At 40.8% G+C, this 23,765-nt stretch overlaps 4 protein-coding genes across 4 annotated transcripts; 3 read left to right on the top strand and 1 right to left on the bottom strand.

The window, feature by feature from the left end:
* Positions 1-7,227: 7,227 nt before the first annotated feature.
* On the top strand, positions 7,228-9,988 carry BDR25DRAFT_323932 (uncharacterized protein; the record flags this gene model as incomplete). Its single annotated transcript, XM_033692132.1, has 2 exons — positions 7,228-7,635; positions 7,682-9,988. 2 exons carry the CDS (start codon positions 7,228-7,230, stop codon positions 9,986-9,988), a joined length of 2,715 nt encoding a protein of 904 aa, XP_033550227.1.
* Positions 9,989-13,049: 3,061 nt separating this feature from the next.
* On the bottom strand, positions 13,050-13,247 carry BDR25DRAFT_218037 (uncharacterized protein; the record flags this gene model as incomplete). Its single annotated transcript, XM_033684916.1, has 1 exon — positions 13,050-13,247. One exon carries the CDS (start codon positions 13,245-13,247, stop codon positions 13,050-13,052), a length of 198 nt encoding a protein of 65 aa, XP_033550226.1.
* Positions 13,248-14,583: 1,336 nt separating this feature from the next.
* On the top strand, positions 14,584-15,896 carry BDR25DRAFT_387595 (uncharacterized protein; the record flags this gene model as incomplete). The annotated part of the gene is made up of 2 exons (XM_033698066.1): positions 14,584-14,864; positions 14,927-15,896. 2 exons carry the CDS (start codon positions 14,584-14,586, stop codon positions 15,894-15,896), a joined length of 1,251 nt encoding a protein of 416 aa, XP_033550225.1.
* A 352-nt stretch (positions 15,897-16,248) lies between these two features.
* On the top strand, positions 16,249-17,572 carry BDR25DRAFT_257802 (uncharacterized protein). Its single transcript, XM_033686504.1, has 2 exons — positions 16,249-16,381; positions 16,447-17,572. Exons 1-2 carry the CDS (start codon positions 16,277-16,279, stop codon positions 17,146-17,148), a joined length of 807 nt encoding a protein of 268 aa, XP_033550224.1. The 5' UTR covers positions 16,249-16,276; the 3' UTR covers positions 17,149-17,572.
* The last annotated feature ends 6,193 nt before the right edge of the window (positions 17,573-23,765 follow it).

Below are 23,765 nucleotides of genomic sequence, written 5' to 3'. Positions count from 1 at the left end.
TAGCTAAGTGCCTATAAATTAATAAGTCTAATACCTTATCTAATACTAATATATTAGCACTTACATTCTATTAAAGTTATAATAAAGGACTTAGCAGTTGTTTGCAATGCATAAAGTGCCTACTTACTCTAGTAGAGAGGTTTATTATATTAACATATACATGTGCTAGTAGTTACTCTTTAGTAGTAGTTAACTTAGAAAGGTTTAGTAAAGGGCTAGAATTAAAGTTATTTATGTCTTTCTAAAGTAGAATAAATTTTTTTTATGTCTATGTTTAAGCAAATTAGTAGCGCACTTCTTATAAGTACTCTATTAATTTAATTCTATGTTAAACTACCTTTAATTACAGGTAGTGCATGTATCTAACTTAATATTAAGTAGACCTTTATAAAAGTTGTTAATATAGCTCTTATTAACTTCTAGTATAGCCTAGTCTTTAAGGAATTTAATATTATTAAAATTTATAGGTATAAGCGCAGATAGAAAATTGTACACACAGCGCTTAGCGTCTAAGAAGATATCTATGTTAATGTTCTTATTTAAACTGTTACTAAGGTTATTTTTATTTATACCTGCTTTTTATAACTAAGAGGGTGTAGACTAAAACTTTCCTTATGTTAATAGTAGCTTCTAGGTACATTACATACTTAAACTAATTAAAGTAAATAGTATAGGTAGTATATTAAAAAGGTTACCTAATAGGCTAGGGATTTTATATTAGGGAAATTATTAAGGCGTCTATTATGTAGGAATGTTGTAAAGAAGGGAGCTTAATAAGCTAAAGTTTATAAAAGGTAATACATATGCTAGTTCCTTATTTATAGTATAAATGTTAACCTTACTTTTTAATTAGTAACACTTTTAATATAAAGTTTTCTACCTGCTATTTCTTTTAAACATGTTATTTGCCTAGTCTAATAGCGTAGAATAATAACAATATAGGGGTACTAGAGGAGACAACAGCAGGATATAGGGTTGTAGTCTGTTATTTATAACATATATAATATTAGCAAAAGCGCGCCTCTTAGCTAGCAGTAGAGGTATAGGGCTGCCCTAGGTAGGGCGCTTTCTTGCCTAGATTTGTGTATTGCAGGGCGCACATTAAACCTTTTATTAAAGAAACGTCCTGTCTCTCTGTAGATCTATAAGGTAATAATAATTATTACAGAGTAAGAAAAGTTTATTAGCGTTAAATAGTAAAGGTACTATGTTGTAGGTTATAGCAGGAGGTATTAGACAGGTATTAGACAACACGCGCAGCAAGGTTTTAGTTTTTGCGCAGGAAATAATTATCTAAGGATCTGCTGTTTTTATGCTTATGTAAGCCTAAAAAGGCTAAAAGCAGTAATTCTTAGCTGCTAAGCCCTAACTAAAGAAAACTAAAGTCTACAGAAAGGAGCGGAGCAAGCTCCGCTAATAAAAGTATTAAAATAAAAACTTAGTAGTTATTAAGTTAATAAATAAAAAACTATAGGCGCTAGTATTAACTAAAAAATTTAAATAAACTCTAACGTACCTAACAGGTTAGCCGGCTACACAGGTTAGCTGGCCACTTTTGCTAAGCCCCTACTAAACTCTACCTATTTACATAATGCCTTAACAACAACACTAGATTAAATCTTCTAAAGAACATTAGATACAGCTTGCTCTTTAGGCTTTTAAATAAGACTTAAAACTCTTCTTATAATACACTGCAGCTATCTATAATGTCTCTTACACAACACTAAGTAATTAACGCGCTAGACAGCCTTTACAAGCAGAATGCTAGCCTAAATTAAGAAATCTAACTAAGCTTAAAAAAAAGGTAGTTATTAAGTACATACTTAAGCTTATTACACGCAGATTTCTCTCTAGGCTTACAGCTATAGCTAATATAGCTAATTCCTTACCTGCAGAGCGTAATCTAGGCTAGGTTAGCTTAAACTAGACTAGTATGTAGGTTAAGCACTACCTTAAGTTTATAATAAAGTTTAATTATAAGTATAATTATAAAAGAGCGCTTTATAAAGATCTAGAGGTTATCTAAAGCTAGTTTTGCCTAGTAGCTAACATAAAAGCTAAGTATAGTATCTAAGATAAAGACAGGTATAACTTTAATAAGTTAAGCTTTATAATAGGCTAGATATTAACTAAAGCAGTTATTATAGCTTTAGAGAGATAAGAACAGCTAAAGGTAATATAGTAAAGCAATAAAAAGTAGACAACAGTTATTTAAGGCATTAACATAATAAAGTAGGCTATAAGATTATAAAGCTTTAAGCAGTAAATAAAGCTGCTACATAATATAGATTGCATAAAAGGAAGCAAATTTAGGCAAAAGATACTTTAATAGTTAAAAATAAGGCTTGTCTAACTGCTCTAAAGGAGTTTAAAGCGCGTAGTAATAGGAAAAAGCTAAAGACGCAGGTGCGCGCTAAAAAAAGTAAGCTAAGTTAAAGGCAATATAGGCAGTGTAATTAGACTAGGTATAACTTACATACATGTAAGCAAGTAGCAGAAGTAGACTCTAAATAATATCTTATGTTATATTACTTTATACAGGGCTAAAGTAGGCTGTTTTGCGAGAGAATAGGGTGGTTTTAGTAGGGGCTTAGCAAAAGTGGCCGGCTAACCCGTGTAGCCAGCTAACCTGTTAGGTACGTTAATGCTTTTTAAATATAAAATAGTAAAAACTTAAAAGTGTTTTCCTCTAAATAAGTGTAATAGATTAATGTTTAATAAATTATACTTACTTAAGCTTAAAATAAAAAGTTTTTCTAAGTGTTACTATTTTTTATTTAAAAAGCATTTAAATTAAAATTATTTATATCTATAAATTCTTTTTTAAAATCTTACTACTCTACTTTTATTTTTTATACTTTAGGGATAGAGCAGTTACTAGTAAAATGTTTTAGTTTTCTATAATTATAACAGTTACTAGAAGTTATCTATTTTTCTAAGGCAGGTGTCTAGCTAGATTATCTATAGGTAATTAAGGTAAACTAGGGTACTAACAGAGGTGCAGGTTAGAGTGCACTAGAATAGTATACTGCCTTAGATGTATTACTAGAAACTTTCTAAGACTAATCTATACTAGGTCTAATAGTAGACTGTTAGGTAAGATTAACAGTTTACTTTAAAATAGCAGAGGTATTTCTTTTTTCTATATTATAGGCTGTTAGGTAGGCTACTATAGTCTTAAAGAAGCTTTTTTAAGTGTGCTTAAAACTTAAGTTTAGTACTTTTAGGCTAAGTAGTATTTTTTTTTATAAGTAAAAAAACTATTTTACTTTTAATACAGACTTTTTAACAGCAGCACTAATAAAGCAAGCTTTAAAAGTAAAAAACACTTCTTCTTTACTTATTTTTAAAGTTTAAAACACTTATTACGCTTTTATTTTTTTATTACTAGTAATAAAGTAAGTTTATAAAAGCTTAATTATTTTTTTTATATTTTTAAACTAAAAGTAATCTAATTTAGCTAGGTATCTAGGCTCTAGGTATTCCTTTGCAATACTAGCAGTGTGTCCCTATACTAGCGCTATGTGTGCGCACTTACTTTAATAGTAATCTACATTAATGTTAAGTCTATTTATAATAAAAGCTTACTATTATTTAAATGTAAGTTTTTTACTATTTATAAAGTTCTTAATCTTAAGCATACATTTAGTAAAGTAGCTTTAAAAGAGCTTAAAAGTGCCTAAAAAGTCTCTTACTATTAAAGTAGTAGAGATAATTTAAGGCATTATTATAAGTAATTTAGTAGTTAGTAGGGGTTAATTAAAACTAATAGTTTTTAATTTAGTTAGCTATTTAATTTATGCTCTTAATTAAGTAACTTAGTTTTTAAGAGCTATGTTACTCTAGTTTAACTTTAAATCTAGTAGGTCTTTAGCTTTAAGTTCTATAAAAAAAAGTTTAGCTATTAAAGTTAGTAGTTATTTAGCTTTAGTAGTAAGCATTTTACTTTAGCTACAGCTAGAGTGTGTTGTAAGCTTTATACTAAAGTCTAAAAGTAGTTAAAAGTTAAGCATTAGTAGTTATCTCTAATTCTAATAAGTTATTAGTAGTCTTTAGGTTTCTACTTTAGCACACTTTTTATAACTTTTCTAAAAGTAATTCTAATTATAGAGGATAAAAAGTTTTAAACCTAAAAGCTTTAGTTAATAGAAGGTCTCTAAAATTCTATTTATAATAACTAAATAATTTAATATAATAGTGTGTAAAAACTATAACTTAAACTAAATTAAACACTTTTTAAAGTTAGACATAGTTAAATAAATAATTAATATAATATTATTAATAAGGCTATTACTAGTAAAAGTAAGTTTTCTAATATAATGTAACAGCGCAGGTAAGATAATAGGTCTAAATGCAGTAGGAATCTACTTAGAGGCATATAGAAGTGCGTGGGGACTCTAAACCTAGGAATGCTATTAACACCTATAGGCCTTATATAAAAGGATATTAAAAAACTACTAAGCTAGCTATAGAGGCAAGGTGCGACTAAATACATAAGGGAATAGAGGTAACTGCGGGGGACTAGGTTAAGTCATGGTCGGGGCCGATACGGGGACCCTTTGGATAGGATCCGAGCGACCCGATATGGAACGATTCGTAGAATCGTTACAGTTACACTAGAGAGGCATACTAAGACTCTAACCTTACAGGAGAAAAATAGACTAATGCTAGTAAAAACATAGCCTACAGATCACGTAGTAATCTAAATTAGGTATAGTGTAATTATAAAGCTTAGTAAGTAATTATAGTACTTATAAAACTATTTTATAATTACTAACAAAAGATGTAATTAGTGTAATTATAGGCAGGTATATAGTCTTAACCTCTCTTTACTATTTAAAAAGTTATAGTTATTCTTATTTTTAAAGCATAGCTGTCACGGTTATGTTACAGCTATCCAACCCCTGAGTACCCTAAGGGCTTGGCACGGGGTATATAGGCTCCTCGGCCTCCGTACCTCTGCCTCGGACCCTAAGGTTTACTCTCTCGTTACCCCCCCTATCCTGCATTCCCTCTCTGTGACCTGTGTTTCCTGCTCGATACCTCTCACAATAGCTTTAAGTATAGCAATATATCTATTTTTTTTAATATAAAGTATGTAAAAGATTTCTTTTATTTATTAAAAAACTAAAGCTACTTAGTTATTTTACTTTTTTTACTTTTTACTAACTTTTTTTTTACCTTGCTTTTAACTAGATTGTATAGAGGACTGTACACCCTTCTTACCTTGTTATATGTTAGAGAAGTATTATGTGACTCTTCTCACTCTGTTCCCACCTCTTACCCCTCTCCCTTCTCTAAGACCCTCCGTTACCGTCAGAAGACACCTAGCAATAGGAAAGTCAAGGTAAGATATTATAACAAGAATGTAACGATTCTCGTTCCATCTCGGGTCGCCCGGAACCTATCTGAAGGGTCCCCGTATCGGCCCCGACTCTGCCCTGCCCCCAGCTGTTACCCCTATTCCCCCATGTATTTAGTCGCACCTCTCCCCCGTAGCTAGCTCGGTAGTTTTCTGATATCCTTCGTACAAGGCCTATAGGTGTCAATGGAGTTTCTAGGTCATTGAGTCCCCACGCACTCCCATATGCCTCTGAGTGGATTCCTACCGCATTCGGACCCATTGTCTTGCCTGTGCCGTTACAAAGAACAAGACAAGTTATTAGTCTATGTTGTAATATGCTTTATAGCTTAGATTGTTATTGTCCTATGTAGGCTTGCTTACCTCTAGAGTCATCTAATAGGAGGACTCTTCTGTGTCTAGGTTTTCTAACAAATCGCCATTTGTAACAGTGGGTTTTCCGCCACGCATGGAGGGACAGTTAAGGAGGATACTTGCCAGGGATGGTGAGCATGCACAACCACAGGCTTGACAGCCAACAACAGATAATGCGCCTGACAAAGAAATTATATAAGTTACAATACAGCCTATTCATTGTCCGCACAATCAGGGATCCTTAAAGCTTTTGATTAGAGGTACTGACAGGGGTGGTGTAAGGACAGGGCTCTGGACCACCACTCCGCCAATACAACTAAAAAGGTGCGAATAATCAACTAACAGTTAATTCTGCATACAGAACAGTATATATACCTGTCGCGCGTAAGGACCATCTTGGCCTTACAGGTGGCAATATCGCATGACCCAGTATGCTACGGAAACTACATTGTTGATAAAAGCTAGATTTCCTGGTACTGTGAGTTTGAAAGGCTTTAAAACCTTGATTGTGGAGCTGTAGGTTAAGGTGTCTGTTTATAGCATGAAGAAGGCTCTTCGTGATCTGGCCGCGAAGGCAACGACGTAAGTGTGTAATTTTGGTGTTATAAAAGCAAGGAGTGTTCTAGAGAAGGCATATAATATTATTCACGCCGGAAAATAGAGAAAGCGAAGATAGTTAGAGTACTAGGGTCTCTTGAATTAAAAATACCTGTGGTTTGTCTCGTTACGGTGTGTGTCTCGCGATGCAGTGAGAGACGTTAGCTCTTTAACGTCAAGGCGCGAGAAAGACGTGCTCGCAGCATGATGATGAGGGTGACCCCCTGGCGAGGAGGTGTCGTGAGCGGGCACTCTTCCCCGCGAACCTCGGAAGGCTAAGCTTCAGCTGTGTGCGCAATGCCGCCATTGTGGCTGGCCCACGACTTCACAAAGCAGCCCGCCGCCCGCCGTTTGCTCCGTTAGTCTGACTTTGCGCTGCGCCCGCGATCCGGCGGTGACCCTGAGTGAGACCTGACGGTGCTGCAGTTAAGTTAGAAAGAGACAGACAGAGAGGCAGACAGGTGGACACGCTGCCCTCTCCCCGCCGCCTTTCGGACCTACCGCTGCTGAAAGCGTGCTAGTCGTTGCGATCGACAAACCTGCCAGCCAAGAAGTCGTTGTCCAGGTTCAACCTCTACATCGCCGCCGCCATCAGCGCTTGACACCTCACCTCCCGTCTTTCTTTCATTTCCGCCTGTTCATGCGTCCTACCATCCCCGGGACCACGGCTGCGTCAACCGGACACATTCTTTGATGACAACGGCACAGCCAGTCGTGCATTCTCACAATCTACCATGCCCTTGTGATCCCCAGGCCCACGCGATACCGACCGATAACGATTGCACTTGCTCTCACGCGGTGAATAAACTGCCAGCCCGTCTGGTGTGCACTGTGTTGGCCGCCTGCAGACGATCCACGCCTGCACTCCTTCACTCCCCCGCCCCAATTCCCAGACCCAACTTCACCGCATCACGATGGGGAACAGTCAGGGAAAGGAGTCGCGGCCTGGCTCGTCTCGCGGGCACTCACGCCCATCGAGCACGCGCAATCCGAGCTCACCCACTGCATCCGGTCCCAGCGGGGCCTCGCACCACGACAGGTCGGGCAGCGGCGTATATGCTTCGCGGGGCGGGCGAGGAAGCAGGCACGACCTCTCCTTCCTCGGCATCGGCGGCAGCTCCGAGCGTGACCCCGCCCTGGAACCACGGCGGGAGACCAAGGCAGAACGGGAGGCCCGTAAGCTGGAGAAAGACCGCGCTCTCAGGGCACAAGAGAGGGAGCGGAGTATCCGCGAGGAGGGTGTAGATGGCGGATACCTGGTCACGCTTGGAACATACACTGGCCCGGAGGACTTTAGCAAGCCCGTGGTCAGACAGCTACAGGTATGGTTATCGTGACCATCTCGGCACGTCATCTTACATTATTCAGATTGAGCGCCGATTGGCTCCGTTCTGGAAAGGTCTCAATGACCACTCCGATACATGGACGGAATATCAATTGATAGCAGTCGTGAACGGCCTCCCACTCCCTGCCCCCGACGAAGTCCCTCCAGAGGAACCTCCACGATCAGACAATCTCAGTCCCGAATGGAACCCGCGCAGCTCGAATACCAACATCAACAGCCTCACCGTGCCCATCACTTCACGATCTCCCTCATCAAACTCAGATCGATCTATGAATCTAACGCCCTCACACCCTGCATTTTCGCTCCCTTCCCCTACCTCACCTATCGCTGCCTCCCCGTCCTCGTCACCTTTCTTCCGAGGCCGGGCTAAGACGCTGGCTGCTCTCACCACATCCTCCAGAAACAACTCCCAAACCGAGATGACGCCGCAGGAGGTACAGCTCCCGCGGGATCCATACGTTAATGGCCAACGCATCGAGGTTTTCTTGTACAAGAATGCTTCTGAGTGTCCAATTTGTTTCCTATACTACCCGCCCTACCTGAATCGAACCCGATGCTGTGATCAGCCAATTTGCTCCGAGTGCTTCGTGCAAATCAAGAGACCCGATCCTCACCCACCTGAACATCATGATCCGAACAATCCGAACAATCCGCCAGAGCCCCAGGAAGATAATGTGTTGGTTTCGGAGCCAGCAGCGTGTCCTTTCTGTGTTCAGCCCGAATTTGGCGTTACCTATGAGCCCCCGCCGTTCAGGAGAGGACTGTCGTATGCTAATCAAGGGCAACATCCCCTTGCCAATGCTGCGTCTGCAATGTCTTCGACATCTTCCCTGAACTCGCAAGGCCTGACTTCTCCAGGTCGAAGGAGAGCAACGTCGCTTGCGGCGAACGACTCTAATGTCATTACGACTGATAGGGTGCGGCCAGATTGGGCCAAGAAATTGGCAGACGCGCGGTCACATGCTTTAAGAAGAGCTGCAGCTGCTACTGCATTACATAACGCAGCCTACATGATGGGTAACCTACAAGCTTCAGAAGGCCGTGGCTTTACATTAGGGAGAAGGAGGCGGACCATGTTCGGTGGCGAGAGTGCAGGTAGTAGCGGGCATGGAACACCCCGTCGCGAAGGTGACATCGGCGCACTGCTTTCTGCCGCCACCGGAGGATCTTCAAACAGGCCAAACGATGGGCAGGCTGATTTGATTGCCGGACGGCACAGCTCGAGACGTGGTAACAGGTTGGAGGACCTCGAAGAACTTATGATGATGGAAGCGATTCGCTTAAGTCTTGCGGCTGAGGAGGAACGCAAGAAGAAGGAAGAAAAGGAGGCCGTCAAGGAAGCCAAGAAAGAAGAAAAGAAAAAGGCCAAAGAGGCTAAGAAAGCGGAGAAAAGTGGGCGGAAGACTGGTTTTTTCCCGATTGATATCGACGGCGAATCAAACGCTGCAGGATCATCATCCGCTGCAGGAAAAGGGAAGGCAGTTGACCGCTCAGGGGGCTCCGTTGGCTTTAATCCACTAAGCGAGCATACGTCCACACTCAGCACGATGTCCTCGAAAGACGACCCTCAGCGGCATCTTGAACAGAGCCGAGCGCAGATCCAAAGGGAGACTTCAAGCACCAGCAACACGCCTTCTCCTTTCGACCCGTTCGCCGAGCAGCCATCTCACAGAGCAGCACTTCGCAACCTCTCCAACACCTCTTCATCCGCATCGTCCTTGGCAGAATCGCTACAAGGATCTCTGCGTCAAGGCAGCCAAGGCGGTTTCGGTGCCTCAGCATCATCCTTCGAACCGAGTCCAAATGCGTCCGGTATCAGCCTCAACCACGATGAGACGCCTCCACATGGCACATCTAGCACTGAACCGATGTTCAATTTCAGGAGCCTGGCTGCTGTCATTACCAATGAGGATAGCAGCAGGGACGATGAAAGTGTTGTCCAGCATATCGAGAACGTCGCTGGTGGCGAGCGAGCGGATGGAGAAGGCTCGAGTCATGTAAAGGATTCTGTCGAAGGAGGGGAGAGCTCGAGCTCCAGGAGATGGGCGCCGGATATCGCTGTCCAACCACCGCCGGAATCTACAGTTACGGTGAAGATGACGGCGACGGCGGAAAGTGCGACTAAGCTTCAGGTGCTCCCGGAGCCTGAGGAAAGTCTCGGAGAGAGTGTGCTTACGCTCAAGCCAACGAAATGTAGTGTTAATGGTGAGGACGAAATTGGCCCCGCACCTCAGATTGAAGTTGTAGCGAGTTCGCATGAGGGTGATGTGGATTCGAAACATATCGAGGATGTCAGTATGGTGAATTCTTTACAACAACCTACGCAGTGAGGACGAGAGACTTTGAATGATAAGTGGGAGCCAGGCCTTCTACAGCGTAACTGGGCCTAGTCTCTCATGTCACTTGGAGATCGCTGGCATGGTATCAAGCCCAGCTGTTCTCATCCAACTTTGCATCACGGCGTTATATCGGGTTTACGGTGGACGGATGAATGGAGGCGTTCTGGTTGGCTGGCCGGTTGGGGTGTTCTGCGGTTCTGCAGGGGGCTGGGAGGTCGGTTCTCTGTGTACGGTCTTTTATCCCTCAAATTATGTCTCCTTTACGTACCTACGTACCACCCCCCCTCACCACACTTTCCTCCTCACTCCTTCCCTTTTCGTATCAATTCTTCGAGACTGTCTTCCATGATACATGGCTGACTGGCATTTGGGGCTTTATTTTGTCGACTCAAGATAGTCTGTTTGGACTGGGCTGGGCTGGACTGGGCATTATAAGGGAGCTATGAATTACTTCCGCTTTACACGTATGTGATTAGAGATGAAGAATTGTAGATTTTACAGAGATGTGAGAGGTAATGCGTGATGCGTGCGAGCGTGCCTGTGGTAAGGATGTTGGATTTGTCGGAGTTTGGGGTCGTGATGGTGGGTGGTGAGGAAGGAAGGAGGAAGGAGGAAGGAGGAAGGGGAGGGAAACGAGATTTAAGTATGATATAAATCCCACCCCCACCCCGTATATACCTCAAGACTGTAGATGGGATTATGTGACTGTCATGGACTTATCTATATTGAATCTCTGCCGTGATATGTTTTAGTTAAGCATACATGTGTGTCATAGTGTTGCGAGTGAGACGGTTTCGTAGGTGAGTTACGCAGTGCTGAAGGTATTAGAGCTGCTATATGAGCGTTGCAGGTCTTATTATCCGCATGCTCATGCTTTAGACATTTGCCTAAGTGGGAAGCGAAGTGGGCGAGGAATTGTTAGATTCTAGCTGGATTTCTATGTTCATCGGAAGGAGCTTTGAGCTGTGGAAAGTAAGTAGTGTGATCTGGTAGGGCTTGTGTGGGGGCTGGGAGTGCGAACCATAGGTGCACGATCTCCATGGAATTGGGGTTAATAATAGCTGGTAAAGTGTTCCCAGAGCACTTCCAATGCAGGCTCCCTCGAGATGGAAAGAAGAACTGCGTGATTGATAAGTGGATAGCAGTTGCCCGCTTATGTCATATCATGGGTGAGAGTGAGATTGTAGCAGTATGTCTGGCTAGCTTTACCAAGGTTCTGAACAGTGCGAGATGGATTCATCTTTCAAGGAGTGAAGTGTCTTGCAAGGCTGACTCCGGCTCCGTGACCGACCTTGCATTGGTTTTTGGCTTGTAAAACCAGCAACGGGCATTGGCATTTCATAAACACCGCAATGCAACGGATCCATGAATGTGCAAGAGTGATTGAGAAGGAGTGGGTAGAAGATTGTTCAACATCGAACTACCGAGTTGGAGTTCGCGTGAAGTTAGTTCGATCTACAGTGAGCTAGATATGTAGACTACGCCACTAGTTTTATTGGGGATTTCGACCACCATGAAAACTCGCAAAATCCCCCCTTTTGGGTCAAGGCTCGATTGTCCATGTTCTGATCATCCTGCCGATTGCCGTGATTGGATTCATGAAGTGGTGAATTCGCCCGATGAAACGATACTAAGCTTAGTGAGAAGAGTGAGAAACTCAAAGTACACCTCGCAAGGTTATGCTATTGAAGAAGTAGGCATGATTTGTAGGGCCGTACATATCCCGAGAAATGTAGATAGTCTCCTGCTAGTATACAAGGATTTCGCGGTGTCGTCAGCGATGAAACGGTGGCAATGATCGAAGAGATGTGAATATAGCTCAACGCACACTTCGCAAGGCGACCCTATTGAAGGAATATACATGACTTAGTTCGAGGATATGATGTTTGCTTGGAATTTATGCGTTTTCTTAAGGATATCAAAGTCTTGGGACGGATTTTTGGAAGTTCTGTAACATCAACGATTGTGAGCATACAACTGTACACGCAATCTGAGAACTGAGAAAATCAAAGCAGACTTGCAAGTGTTTCGTGTGTACTACCCGTTAGAATTTGTAACAGTTGTCAGAATTCCGAGTTTATGATGTTGCTGCTTGGTATTCCGGTCCAGTAATGGTTGAAGAAACTTTGCTGCCTAAGGATGACGAATACTCTAAGGAAGAGTTCTCCACAACGCTAAGACCTATCTTGGTGGGAACGAATACGACGCTCTGATACCCAAATAGGAAACCTAGGATCCTTGCGTTGATTATTGATAGGACGCGTGGAAGTGTAGATCGGGTGTCCTCGCGGATTCTTGGCCAGTCTTGCCTAAAACGCTAATGCCTCTGATGCTGAGCCCTGTGCTTTGAATAGCGCCGATACTTGCGCACTTCCTAATGCTGGAATCTCCCCGTAGATTAACTAGATAGAGAATACAGCCGAGTGGCAGTTGATGTTCTTAAGGTGAACCATCATGTTGTCGTGGGTAATTTCAAGAGATTACTAGTTGGTGTGAATGGAGCAGCAACGTAGTTGCTATAGGCTAAGTCTATTAGCTATGCGCATGCGATTACAGAATGGGATCGCATACTCGTACCTCAAGAGACGATAACGCCTTGTCAGAAGAGTGTCATCACGATGCGTTCTATTCGTCGAAACCGATTCGCGACGCGTGTCTGGGTTTGATAGCACCTCTCCAGAACCTCTCCAACTAGCTGTAAGTCTGCCTCGAGGGAATGAAGAAGGATTTTTCAACATCCTTGATGTGTTGACAACATCGAGCCCAGCCAACGAACAAACAGTAATGGGTGTTTTCGAGTAAAGCCGGGTGCTCTACTCCAACTCTTGCATAGAATCTAGTGTGATATGATATCCATACGAACATCAATCAGCTAACCCTTTCGTTGCAGTCTAAGCAGAGTTGAGCAAACCTCCAAAATCGAGGGGGCGTTATGGCCCACGTCCGTGACACCACCATTAATATGGTCCAGGAAGTGATGTAAGCATAAACGATAGTGTCATATTTCGACCTAGTGAGGACTTCCTGGCGGGCTGTGAGGAAGGATTCGGCGTCAAATTCGACTGCTAACCCCCCTGTAAACAAGAGCCGAAGAACGCCTTGAGAATTGTATCAAGACATCGGTTGTATTCCGAATTAAGCAGAGGGGTTTGCCGGGACTGAGCAGATCCAGCAGGTTTAGGAACCAGACGGCTACTTGAACGACTAAAAGTAGGCCAATAAGACAGCGAACCAAGGACTCCTTGAGCATGGCGCACGGTTGCAGCGTGAAGGAAGGAGCGCGCAAGGCTGTAGCAGAGGATCAGAGGTATCAGGCAGCAAACAATTTGTAACTCTGAGTATGGGGTGTGTGCTCGTTTTCAGCTGCGGCATTGAAGTAGCCAAATTGCAATTCCGTGCCCAATATCGAGAAGGCAAAGTGTCCTCTGTGAAACAGACGGGAGCGGGATCATATGATGGAACAGCCGCACCGTATTCCCACGAGGCTCAGTGTGAGACTGCGCACCAAGAAGGTGATGTCGAATTCGTGATTGAAGGATTCAGGAACAGGCTGAGCATAATGCATGACGAGCCGTGATGTTTTGAAATGGGCTGGGGAATGCCATTGGTTCTTGAGCAATGCCACGCCACTAACCCTCATTCTGCGCTAGGCTGACACTAGTATTACTGAACGAGGTCGCCTGCATTCTTACTTTCACGACCACAGTTTTCCACCATCATGAGGTGATGTTTCCACCTTTCGTTTGCTAATGTAGTTCACCGAACGTGTGCTATGAATGTTGTCATTCCTCGGAGTTCGTTCGTAAGGCATGGCGCCTCGAATCGAACGTGGCGTTTTTAGCACTCAAATAGATTGGCTGTTGGTTCTGGACGCCGGTAAAAGCAAACGCCCTCCAGTGACATTCTTCTCGTTCTGTCACCCCTCTGTCGTGAAATTCTCTCCCACGAACATTTTCTGCCAATGTACTGTTTTACTTTGGGCAAAATTTAACGACTTATCCACCCGGTTGGGACGTAAGCGGATTGGAAAGATACACGCCCTGCACAGCCTTTGTTCACGCCTCCTCCTCGTTCCATTTGTTTCCTCGCTTGTTGTCCAATGCCCTTGCAAAGAGGAGCGAAGATCGCTTTGTAAAGTGTGACCCGTTTGCAGAATAACAACCGATCCGGCGGTGAACGACCAGGTCTGGAGTGGCTGCTCACCCCCCGCTACACTCGCTACGTTCGGAGTATTGTGAGTGGAGTGGGAAAGGATCCGGGCAGTGTTCTAGGTGCTGGAACTAGATGAGAGACAAATGGCTCCACACCCTTGCAGCATGGGCGTCCGTTGTTGGGCATATATTGGAGAACAAAGACCCAAGCGTCTCTTTGAATCCCATTGTTCTCCTTGTGTTACTCTTCTGGAAATTTCCGATAGTTTGAAGGTAAGTCTAACATAGTAATTTCATGCAATTTGATTGCTCTCCGGACTCTTCGGCTTCATACACTTATCTCATATTTGTCCTTCAGCTCACTAACCAGTAACAGCTTCACTTAAAGGAGCCTCTCTTCAAGTATCCATATCATTACGCCGTTTATTCCTAACGATGCCTGCTCTCAACGACTTTCCGAGAAGATTCCACGACGATGAAAATTCAGATGTCGAGAGTCAGGCATCAAGCATCGTCGCTCTTGAAGAACAGCCCACCCCAAAGTGGTATAGTCGTAAAGCGTCAAGGTCATGCAAGCCTCTCACAAGAGCACGCGAGTGGAAACAGAGTTCTTTAAACCCGACAGATCCCGAAAGAAGAACGAGAAGAAAGTCATTGTTCAGGAAACTGTTGATCGTCTTCGTGGTGCTAGCTTGCTTTAGCGTCATTGCAGCGATGTAAGTTCAATCTACCAATCACCCTCCCGTTATAGTAAAGCATTTGTGCTAACAGCATCTAGAACATACATCTCCCTCGTCGGTGCACTCATACGTCGGCTCAACCCTCCCCGAGTCTCAAGCGGACTTCAGCACATTGTTGATAACTGGAAAGAACCTGACGCGAACGGTGCATACCAGTTCGAATGGAGGGATGACTTCAGCCGCGACATCACCCCTAAGAACTGCCATTCACATAACGATTACTGGCGCTCTGTCCCAACGTATCAGGCTCTGGCTGCTGGATGCGTGAGCATCGAGGCGGACATATGGCTGAGTGGCGACAATGAGCTTCTCGTCAGTCACGCATGGAGGTCTACTAAGAAGGAACGCACTCTCCAAAGTCTCTACCTCGACCCTATTACAAACATCTTCACAAACCGCAACGTTTCCACGACCTCCATAAAGGATAAAGAAGTCGGAGTCTTTGACACAGATCCAAATGCTTCCATCATCCTCCTTATCGATTTCAAAAGCGATGGCGCCAAAACATGGCCGGTTTTGATATCCCAGCTGGAGCCTCTTCATAAAAAGGGCTGGCTCACTTACTTTAATGGCGCTGAGGTTGTCCAAGGCCCCCTCACCATTGTCGGCACTGGAAACACTCCATTTGACCTCGTTTTAGCAAACACGAATCGCTACATATTCTTCGACGCCGCCTTGGATGATGTATCAAACGAAAAATACACAAAGGAGAACTCGTACTACGCGAGCGTGCAATTGAATAAGGCCATCGGTCACATCTGGCTCAACAGACTTACGTCAAGTCAGGTCAACACGCTCAAGAAGCAAATCAAAGCTGCGGCAGACAAGGGACTCAAGTCACGATACTGGGATACTCCTTCATGGCCGATTTCACTGCGTGACAAGGTGTGGTTCACGCTTACTGAGAATGATGTCGGCATGTTGAACGTGGATGATCTCACTAGTGCTACGAGGTGGAATTGGAACTGGTGCGTCATCGCTGGATTAACACTGTGCGGGAAGAGTTGAACGAACCACATTGAGGCCACGGAAATATCTTTGACGATCATTTTAAGCATTGGGCGGCGTTGGGTTGGAAATTTACAGATACCATTTCAGATCGGCAATCACTTAGCATACTTCGGTCATTGATATAGGGTGAGATGCATATACAAGGGACTAGCGACTACTATATATATATTAACAATGCCGAGCTGCCGTTCCAGGACCGGTTGACTTTCATATCTGACAAAAGCCAAGTGCTAAGCCTTCTTGAAATTCACTCAAGCACGATGCCAAGTCATGATCGACACATAGGGCTGAGCTAGTGAACTGCCGAAGAAGTTCCGCTTAAACATCCTCAGATATCCAGAGCATCAGCACGACACAGGCCAGCCAATAAGGTGAATATGGCCGAAGACATGCAGATTAATGTGCAGCGCGCAAAACAGCTTGCGGAGAATTTGGCGAGTATAACAGCACGCATCACCGCCGCGACCAGGGGTGGGGAACAGGTGGGTTCATTCCTTCATCCTTTTCACTCTCAGGTAGTGATCAGATTGGCTAACATATTTACAAGGTCCGACTAATAGCTGTCTCAAAACTCAAACCCGCAACCGACATCCTTTCCCTTCACCAACCCCTCCCTCCCTCCTCGCAACCTCTCCATACCCACTTCGGCGAAAACTACGTCCAAGAACTACTCGAAAAATCCAAAATTCTTCCGCGTTCAATACGATGGCATTTTATCGGTGGTCTACAGAGTAACAAGTGCAAGCAACTAGCAGAGCAGATCCCGAATCTCTGGTGTGTGAGCAGTGTGGACAGTCAGAAAAAACTTGACCAGCTTGAGAAAGGGCGGTCTGCTTTGATTGAGCAAAATGCCGAGGTAGAGAAGCTGAGAGTCAAGGTGCAAGTCAATACTTCAGGGGAAGAGAGTAAATCTGGCGTGGAGCCCTCGGACGCGCTGGCACTGTGCCAATATGTCATTGGTCAATGTCCGCATCTTCAGCTTACAGGCTTGATGACGATTGGCGCGATTGCGAGATCCAAGGCCACGACACCAGAGAATGAGAATGAGGATTTTATTACACTGGCGAATACGAGAGATAAGGTGGCGAAGGAACTGGGTTGGAATCCCGAGCAGTTGGAACTCAGCATGGGGATGAGTGCGGATTTTGAGGGTGCGATTGCGATAGGGAGTAGTGAGGTGAGGGTAGGGAGTGATATTTTCGGAGAGAGACCTCCGAAGAAGGATGCTGTGGTTGTAGAGAAAGGGTAGTAGATGTTCAGGATTAAGGGAGGACACGGTGGTCCTTCAAAGACACACGACGCGATTCGAGTTCCCTAAGCGTTGGCGACTCGTAGTATGGTCGATTCTCTCTTTGCAAAAAGATAACCATTGAGGCAAGTGGGTAGGTCTCCGTCCTTTCAGCTTTCGTGGTTGATAGTACTGTTCTTCTCGGACTTTAAGTAAGCTACGATGCCCTCTCCACTTTTACTTCACTTTCCTACTCCTCATCGTTTGTCTTAGACATAGCGTTGAATCATCTGGGCACCATTATCTCGAGCGTAGAGCATTTGGTCGGTATCACACTTATCTCTTGCTAGTTTATGAAAGTGGTGCACTTAACAAAGCACAATCGGCATATAAGTATCAGGCTGAGTCACTCTCTTATGCCATTCTCGCTCAATCCTTTCGTTATAACTGCAATATAATGAGCGGTTGTCTCAAAGAGTGCCCAGGGGCAACTGATAGGATGGCACATGACAGCGCGTGCCTTCCGTGCTCGAACTTGCGAGCAGGACATCACTTCCAGTCCACACACCTTCATTTCTCTGCACGCCCAACACACCACTACTCCGCTTCTATCTTCAAGGGTATTTAGAGATGAGATATATGGTAGAATTCTCTTATTCGAACCTGAATATCGAGGGACTAAGCCCGTTCCAGCCGCAAAGCCTAACCGTCACACAAATCATCAGGGTGGAGCTGTCATGAGTGGCGGCCAGCCCTAGAACGTCTTTACTCCACCTAGTAATGGCTCTTCCATCCGTGGATCTAATCAATCCTTACTCCAACCTCCGAATACAGCGATTTTCGGGAAGTGCCCCACGGCAATCTTTCCAGTTCCGTGGATGGTAGCGGTTCCTTCATGGGATCTGGGGATGGGACGGCACCAAGCCTCTGGACTAGACTTTCCTCGGCCTCGTCACAGCTACAGAACCTTGGCACTTGCAGCACATCATTGGCCTTCTCAAACTATCTCTTGTCAGGCTGAATACCAGCAATTCAGTCTAGAGGGGCTAGGGGTCGCGGGTCATGCTCAATGACTCGGCTGCCTACTACAAACACAGTTATCATGCGCACTCTATTTCTAATGCCCTCTTCTGCTATTCGTGGGTTTACCAGCCACGACCCCGCAAAGTCGGGGTTCACTTCTCAGGTTTCAGAAGTAGGAAAGAAGGCAATCGGCGCTCGCAACAACCGAGATCGCCACGTTGACAGTTTCGTGTTGAAGCTACTATGCTAGCATACCTCCAAACTTGAAGGCCTGGCCATTGAAACTATAGTTGGTACTGAGGGCACGCCACAGAGACGAAGTGGTTTCTATCTAAAGAGCTTTGTGTTGCTGCTCCCTGTTCTTTAGTGGCGCTATCGAGCATGATTTTAGAAAGTGTCCAGAAAACCTGATCAAGCTAGCAGATAATGACCCCTACATTTTTAGCTACTTTATTGAGTGGCTTCACTATAATGAGTATATCTTCCCATGGTTGGGTAGGCGAAAATGAATGTGCGCACTGCAGCTTAGCACTTGGGGATACAGTTTGGGCCCTCTCCGCATTGCAGTTGATCTAACAAGAACCCTCAGACAAGTTGATGGGGACGGAGTTTACGAGCTCCACAATGAGGCGTCTCTCCCATCTGCGTTTGTTATCAAGCCCGCAGGTGTTGACTACGCCTGCAGAAACAGCCCGCCCGACTCCTCTTTTCGACGACACTTCTTCGACCTCCTAGCCACCATTTCGCAAACCCGGATAGAGTGCATAGGATCAACGAGGAATGGGTCAGATCACGCGGACACAAGGGCTCGTCTCCATAGTGGATCAAGATCAGCAATACTTCTTCAAAAGGGTTAAAGCAGACCTAGACAGGAAGTGTTCTAACACCTAAGCCTAGTCTAGCTCAATGCTTGCAGGTACTTGTACAAAAGTTCGTGGGTACGCGTTCAGTTGAAGGTTCTTGGCAGAGTCTGGATCAATGAGTATGGGAGGGTTAACAGGGGAAATGGGTACACTGTGACTTGGGGTTTTTTCGCCATTTCCTTGAATCATTCGAGATGGCACATTTTGGTCACCACTCAATGGATTTAGAGTGAATCGTGATGTAAATTCCAGCAAGGGTAAATTGTCGACGAAGTGACATCTATGAACAGCGTTCCCAACTGTACGTAATACGTTTCAACTCGCTGTTTTTTAGGCTGTAACTTCTTAGTTTGTTAGTACGTTTTAACGTAAAGAAAGAATTTAAATCCACTTATAAGGCGTAACTGTTATAGCTTACAATCCTCCTATGTTTTAACAGCTTACAAGATGTTACAGCGTATATAGTCTACTAAGTCCCCTATTTTACTGTAAATATAACTCTACTAGAGCTAGTTTTTTTATAGTTAGAAAGCCTTAATTATTAAGCTAAAAAGCTTATTTTTATTATAAGTACTAGTCTTTCTACTCTTAAAAAAGAACCTCTTATAATTATAGCTTATAAAAAAGATAGATAAGAAGTTAAAAGTAATTTTATATAGTATAAAGTAAGAAAGTTATCTAACTTATTTTTACTAAGTAAAAAGGTTAGTAAATAAAAAGCTGTTGTTATTAGCTATAGTAATGTCTTTATAGTAGCTGTTGTAGTACTGCTGCAACTTTATTGTTTTCTGCTACTTTTTATATAAGTAGCTGCTAGTAAGAAGGCTTATGTTAATAAAAAAAGTCCTTTTAAAGCTTTTATTATAATAGTTGCTACTAAGTAACTTGTGTTACGTAAGCTTTTAAGTAATGTTGTTATTATTAGCTTTAGCCTTAGCTTCTGCATTAATGTACTTTTAAAAAATAGCTTTTATTAAAGCCTTAGCTTTTTTATGCTATATAAAGTGCTTTTTTTAGTAGTTCTTAAACTAAATAAGATAAAGTTAAGAGTTTAAAATTATTACTACATAGTAATAAAATATAAGTAGCTTAATAATAAACTTTTTTTAGTATATAAGTAACTTCTCTATGCTAAATGCTACACTAGATTTAAAGTAGTAATTATTACTCTTACCTTTAAGTTTATTGCCTATATATAGAAGCTTAGTATAAAAGTGTTATAAGTTAATAATAGACATCTAGAGAGAGCTGTAGAAGCTATTGCCTTTAAAGCATTTTATTATAAAGTAAAAAACTTTAAAAAACTTATAAAAGTAATTAACTTTTTTTTATTTATTTTTAGTAATAACTTTAGTAAAAGTAGAGTTACTAGAGATAGTAAAGTTTATAAAGTTATTATTAGTGCTTTTTTACTTACATATAAACTTAGTAATAGTGTCCTTAAGCTTAAAACAGCAGAGGAGCATAAGATAAACACTATGCTAGTGTACACTGCTATTTTATATAAGATTAAGCGTCCTAAAGCTCTAAAAAGAGTTATTATTATTAAAAGCAGCCTAAAAAGTTATAAAAGCCTTTTATTATTTATATAATGCTAGCACTATATTTATAAAATTATAAAGTTTTTTAATAACTTTATAGCAGTAATAGAGGTTAAATTATTTCTAAGAAGCTACTTAGATAAGCTTTACTTTAAAAGCACTTATTTCTTTACTATAGATAACTGCTTTTACTACTAGCTAGATTATATAGCCAGCGCAGCGTATATAGTGCTTAGAGGTAAGGGGCATATTAAGATGTTAAGTAAGAGTAAAAATAGTCTTATTATTATTATTTAACACATTATTAGCTACTAAATAATAAAATTTTAATATAATTTTAAAGTTATTAATAACTTTAATAATCTCTAGCGCTTAATTTGCTTTAGTATAGTTACTATACAGGTTATAAAAGCTAATTAGAATATTATAGTGTTAGTAGTTAACATCTACGCAGTATTATTAGTTAGTGTTTAGTTTAATAGGGGATACTAAGATGCTAAACTAATAAGCTAAGGTACACTTACTAATAAAGTGTAACACTATACCTAAGAAGAAGAGGTAGTTTAGAGAAGTTTATATATTAACACTTAACATAATTTTGCTTTAGGCTATTTTTAGCATTATTTAAATCTCCTGCTTCTGCTATGTATATCCCTGCTACACATAGGACAAATATGTAGTGTTAGACGCTAGAAGGGCAGTAAGAAGATTAGCTTTATTTTAAGTAATAATGCCTTAAAGTTCTACTAATAATACTATATAAAAGAAAATATTATAAAGTATTACCTAGTTAATAACTACTACTTATAAAGCTTCCTCCTACTAAACACTATAAAAGATAATATATAATAAGCCTGTAACTTTATAAGCTACTTTAAATAAACTTAAGAGAATTCTTAGCTTATTAGGTAAAAAAGTGCTTTTACTTTCTTTACTAATGTCTATCTAGTGCTCTTTTTTAAGGTAGTAGATAATATAAGTGTAACTGTTAACTTTTTTTACTCTTTTATAATTACCCTTAGTGTAGCACCTTCTATAGAGCTATAACTTTATTCTAAAGGTGTCTTTCTTATTATTATACACTAAATTAGCTTTATAAAGCTATATCTAAGATAACTAATAATTACTACATAATTAGCTCTTATACTTTACCTAGTATTTAAGCTTTTTTAGCTTTAACTTTCTGTTTCCTATCTAAATGTTATTCTACTTAATAGTAAATAATACTTTATTATTAAAAGTAGAGTTGTCTAGGTACTTTTTTATAAAAGCTAAAAGACTATTAGATAGCGTGCTATTACAGAAAAAAACTAAGAACTTTAATAATAAAAACTTTAATTAAGCAAGTTAATAAAAACTAGCGTAATAAGTAACCTTAGTTTAGTAGAAAGAGCTAGCTTAAAAGAATCTTTAGAATAAGGCTGTATGCCTACTATACTAAAGGAACTAGGACATCTAGCTTATAATAAGTAAGTTTATAAGTAATTATAATTTTTAACTAAAATTATAAGATCTTACGCCTTAATCCTTTTCTTTGCTAGCTTCTTAATTATTATATAAACTGCAGAGTTTTTACCTAATTATTACTCTAAAAACACAACTTTAAACACCCTTCTAACGCGTCCCTATAGCTGTCTAATAAGACCTTATATTACTAGGAAATATTGTCTCTCTGAGACGTATTACGGTCTGTAATAGGAGCTGGCTCCTACGTACGTTACGGCTCACACTCCTCCTACGTTTCAACGGCTCACGTGACTGCTACGTTCACGTATCTACGAGTCGTAGTCAGTGCTGGCGATAGATCGATCCGATTCGTGGATCGATCCGAATCCACGCTATCCTGAATCTAGATTAGATCCTTAAATTAATTCATAGTCTTAGCTAAAAATTTGCTTCCCTATTAATAAAACAACTTTAAAAGTCTTATATAATAAAATCCTATAAATTAAGCTTAACTCTAGTGCTTAAAAATAAAGGCAGTAACATTAGAAACTTTGTATAACTACTAATGTCTAATAAACTTACTAAACAAAACAGCTAGCTTCTTTAATACTGCAATTTCTATAATTACAACTACACTTTAAAAGTTATTATAAACTTTTAAAAGCACTTAAAATCTAACTACTAAGTTTTAGTAAAAGGTACTCTTTTTCTTGTATAACAAGCAGGTGCTATTAAACTCTAAGAGCTATAGAACTGCGCAGAACCTTATATAAAAAGAGATATACAGAATGCCGCGTTTAGAGCCTATCTAGATAAAGATATTATTTAAAAGGCTTTTATATAACTAATTATTTAACAGTGTCTTACTCTCTTAGTTATTAAATTATTATCTTTTTAGGCTTTTATATAAGCATTAAATCTTGTTGCTAGAGAGGCTATTTTAGTTTTACACTTTACTATTTATACAGTAATCTAAAGCTATTAGTATAAAGAGAAGCTTATTTTTTAGCGCAAAATTTAGACAGCAACTTTAAAGATTAATGTTACGCTTAATCTCTAGACCTCTCTAAACTAAATTCTATTTATTATAATTACTAAACACTTTATATAAAGCTTAGATAATACTGTTACTAAACACCTTCTTACTTTACAACTAGTCTTAGGCTATTCTAGTAAAGAACAGTTCTCTGTACTTTGTACAGTACTTAAGAAGTACAAGATTACTAGAAATCTAGAAGCAGTTATTAAAGATAATGCTAGCACTAATAACACTCTTTGTTATATAATTAGCAAGTAGTATTCTAATAAACTTAATCTACATTAGGATCCTAAAAATAAAAGAGTTTACTATCTTAGTTATATTATTAATTTTATTATGTAAGCATTTCTATTTTTAAGTTTATATAAAAGTTATTTTAAAAATCTTAAAGCTACAGACCTTAAAAAGGTAAATAGATTGCCTCTTAATTCTGTATAATAAGATATAATTAGAGCTATTAGTCCTCTTAGTAAACTTTATAACATTATAGTCTATATTTGTAGTTTAGGGCTTTGTACAAATAAGTTTATCTTGTAAGCTAGACAGATAATACCCTTAGATAATTATATAAGATAGAACAGCTAGTATTATATAATTAATACAGTAATTAAGCTTAAAATGCATGTAAATTTTTATATTAAAAACTAACCTAATCTTAAACATAATACTTTAAAGATAAAAAATTAAAAATGCTTTATATAATAAAAATATTTTTATAGATTTTTA

Source organism: Lindgomyces ingoldianus (genome assembly GCF_010093535.1).
Source record: "Lindgomyces ingoldianus strain ATCC 200398 unplaced genomic scaffold BDR25scaffold_9, whole genome shotgun sequence".
Lineage (NCBI taxonomy): Eukaryota > Fungi > Ascomycota > Dothideomycetes > Pleosporales > Lindgomycetaceae > Lindgomyces > Lindgomyces ingoldianus.
The sequence above is the reverse complement of the archived record's forward strand: the minus strand, read 5'-3'. Positions and strand labels throughout refer to the sequence as shown.

Coding starts and splice junctions, on each gene's coding strand:
- BDR25DRAFT_257802 (XM_033686504.1), top strand. CDS start 16,277: ATGGCCGAAGACATGCAGATTAATGTGCAGCGCGCAAAACAGCTTGCG. Junction 16,382..16,446: donor CGACCAGGGGTGGGGAACAG/GTGGGTTCATTC, acceptor CATATTTACAAG/GTCCGACTAATAGCTGTCTC.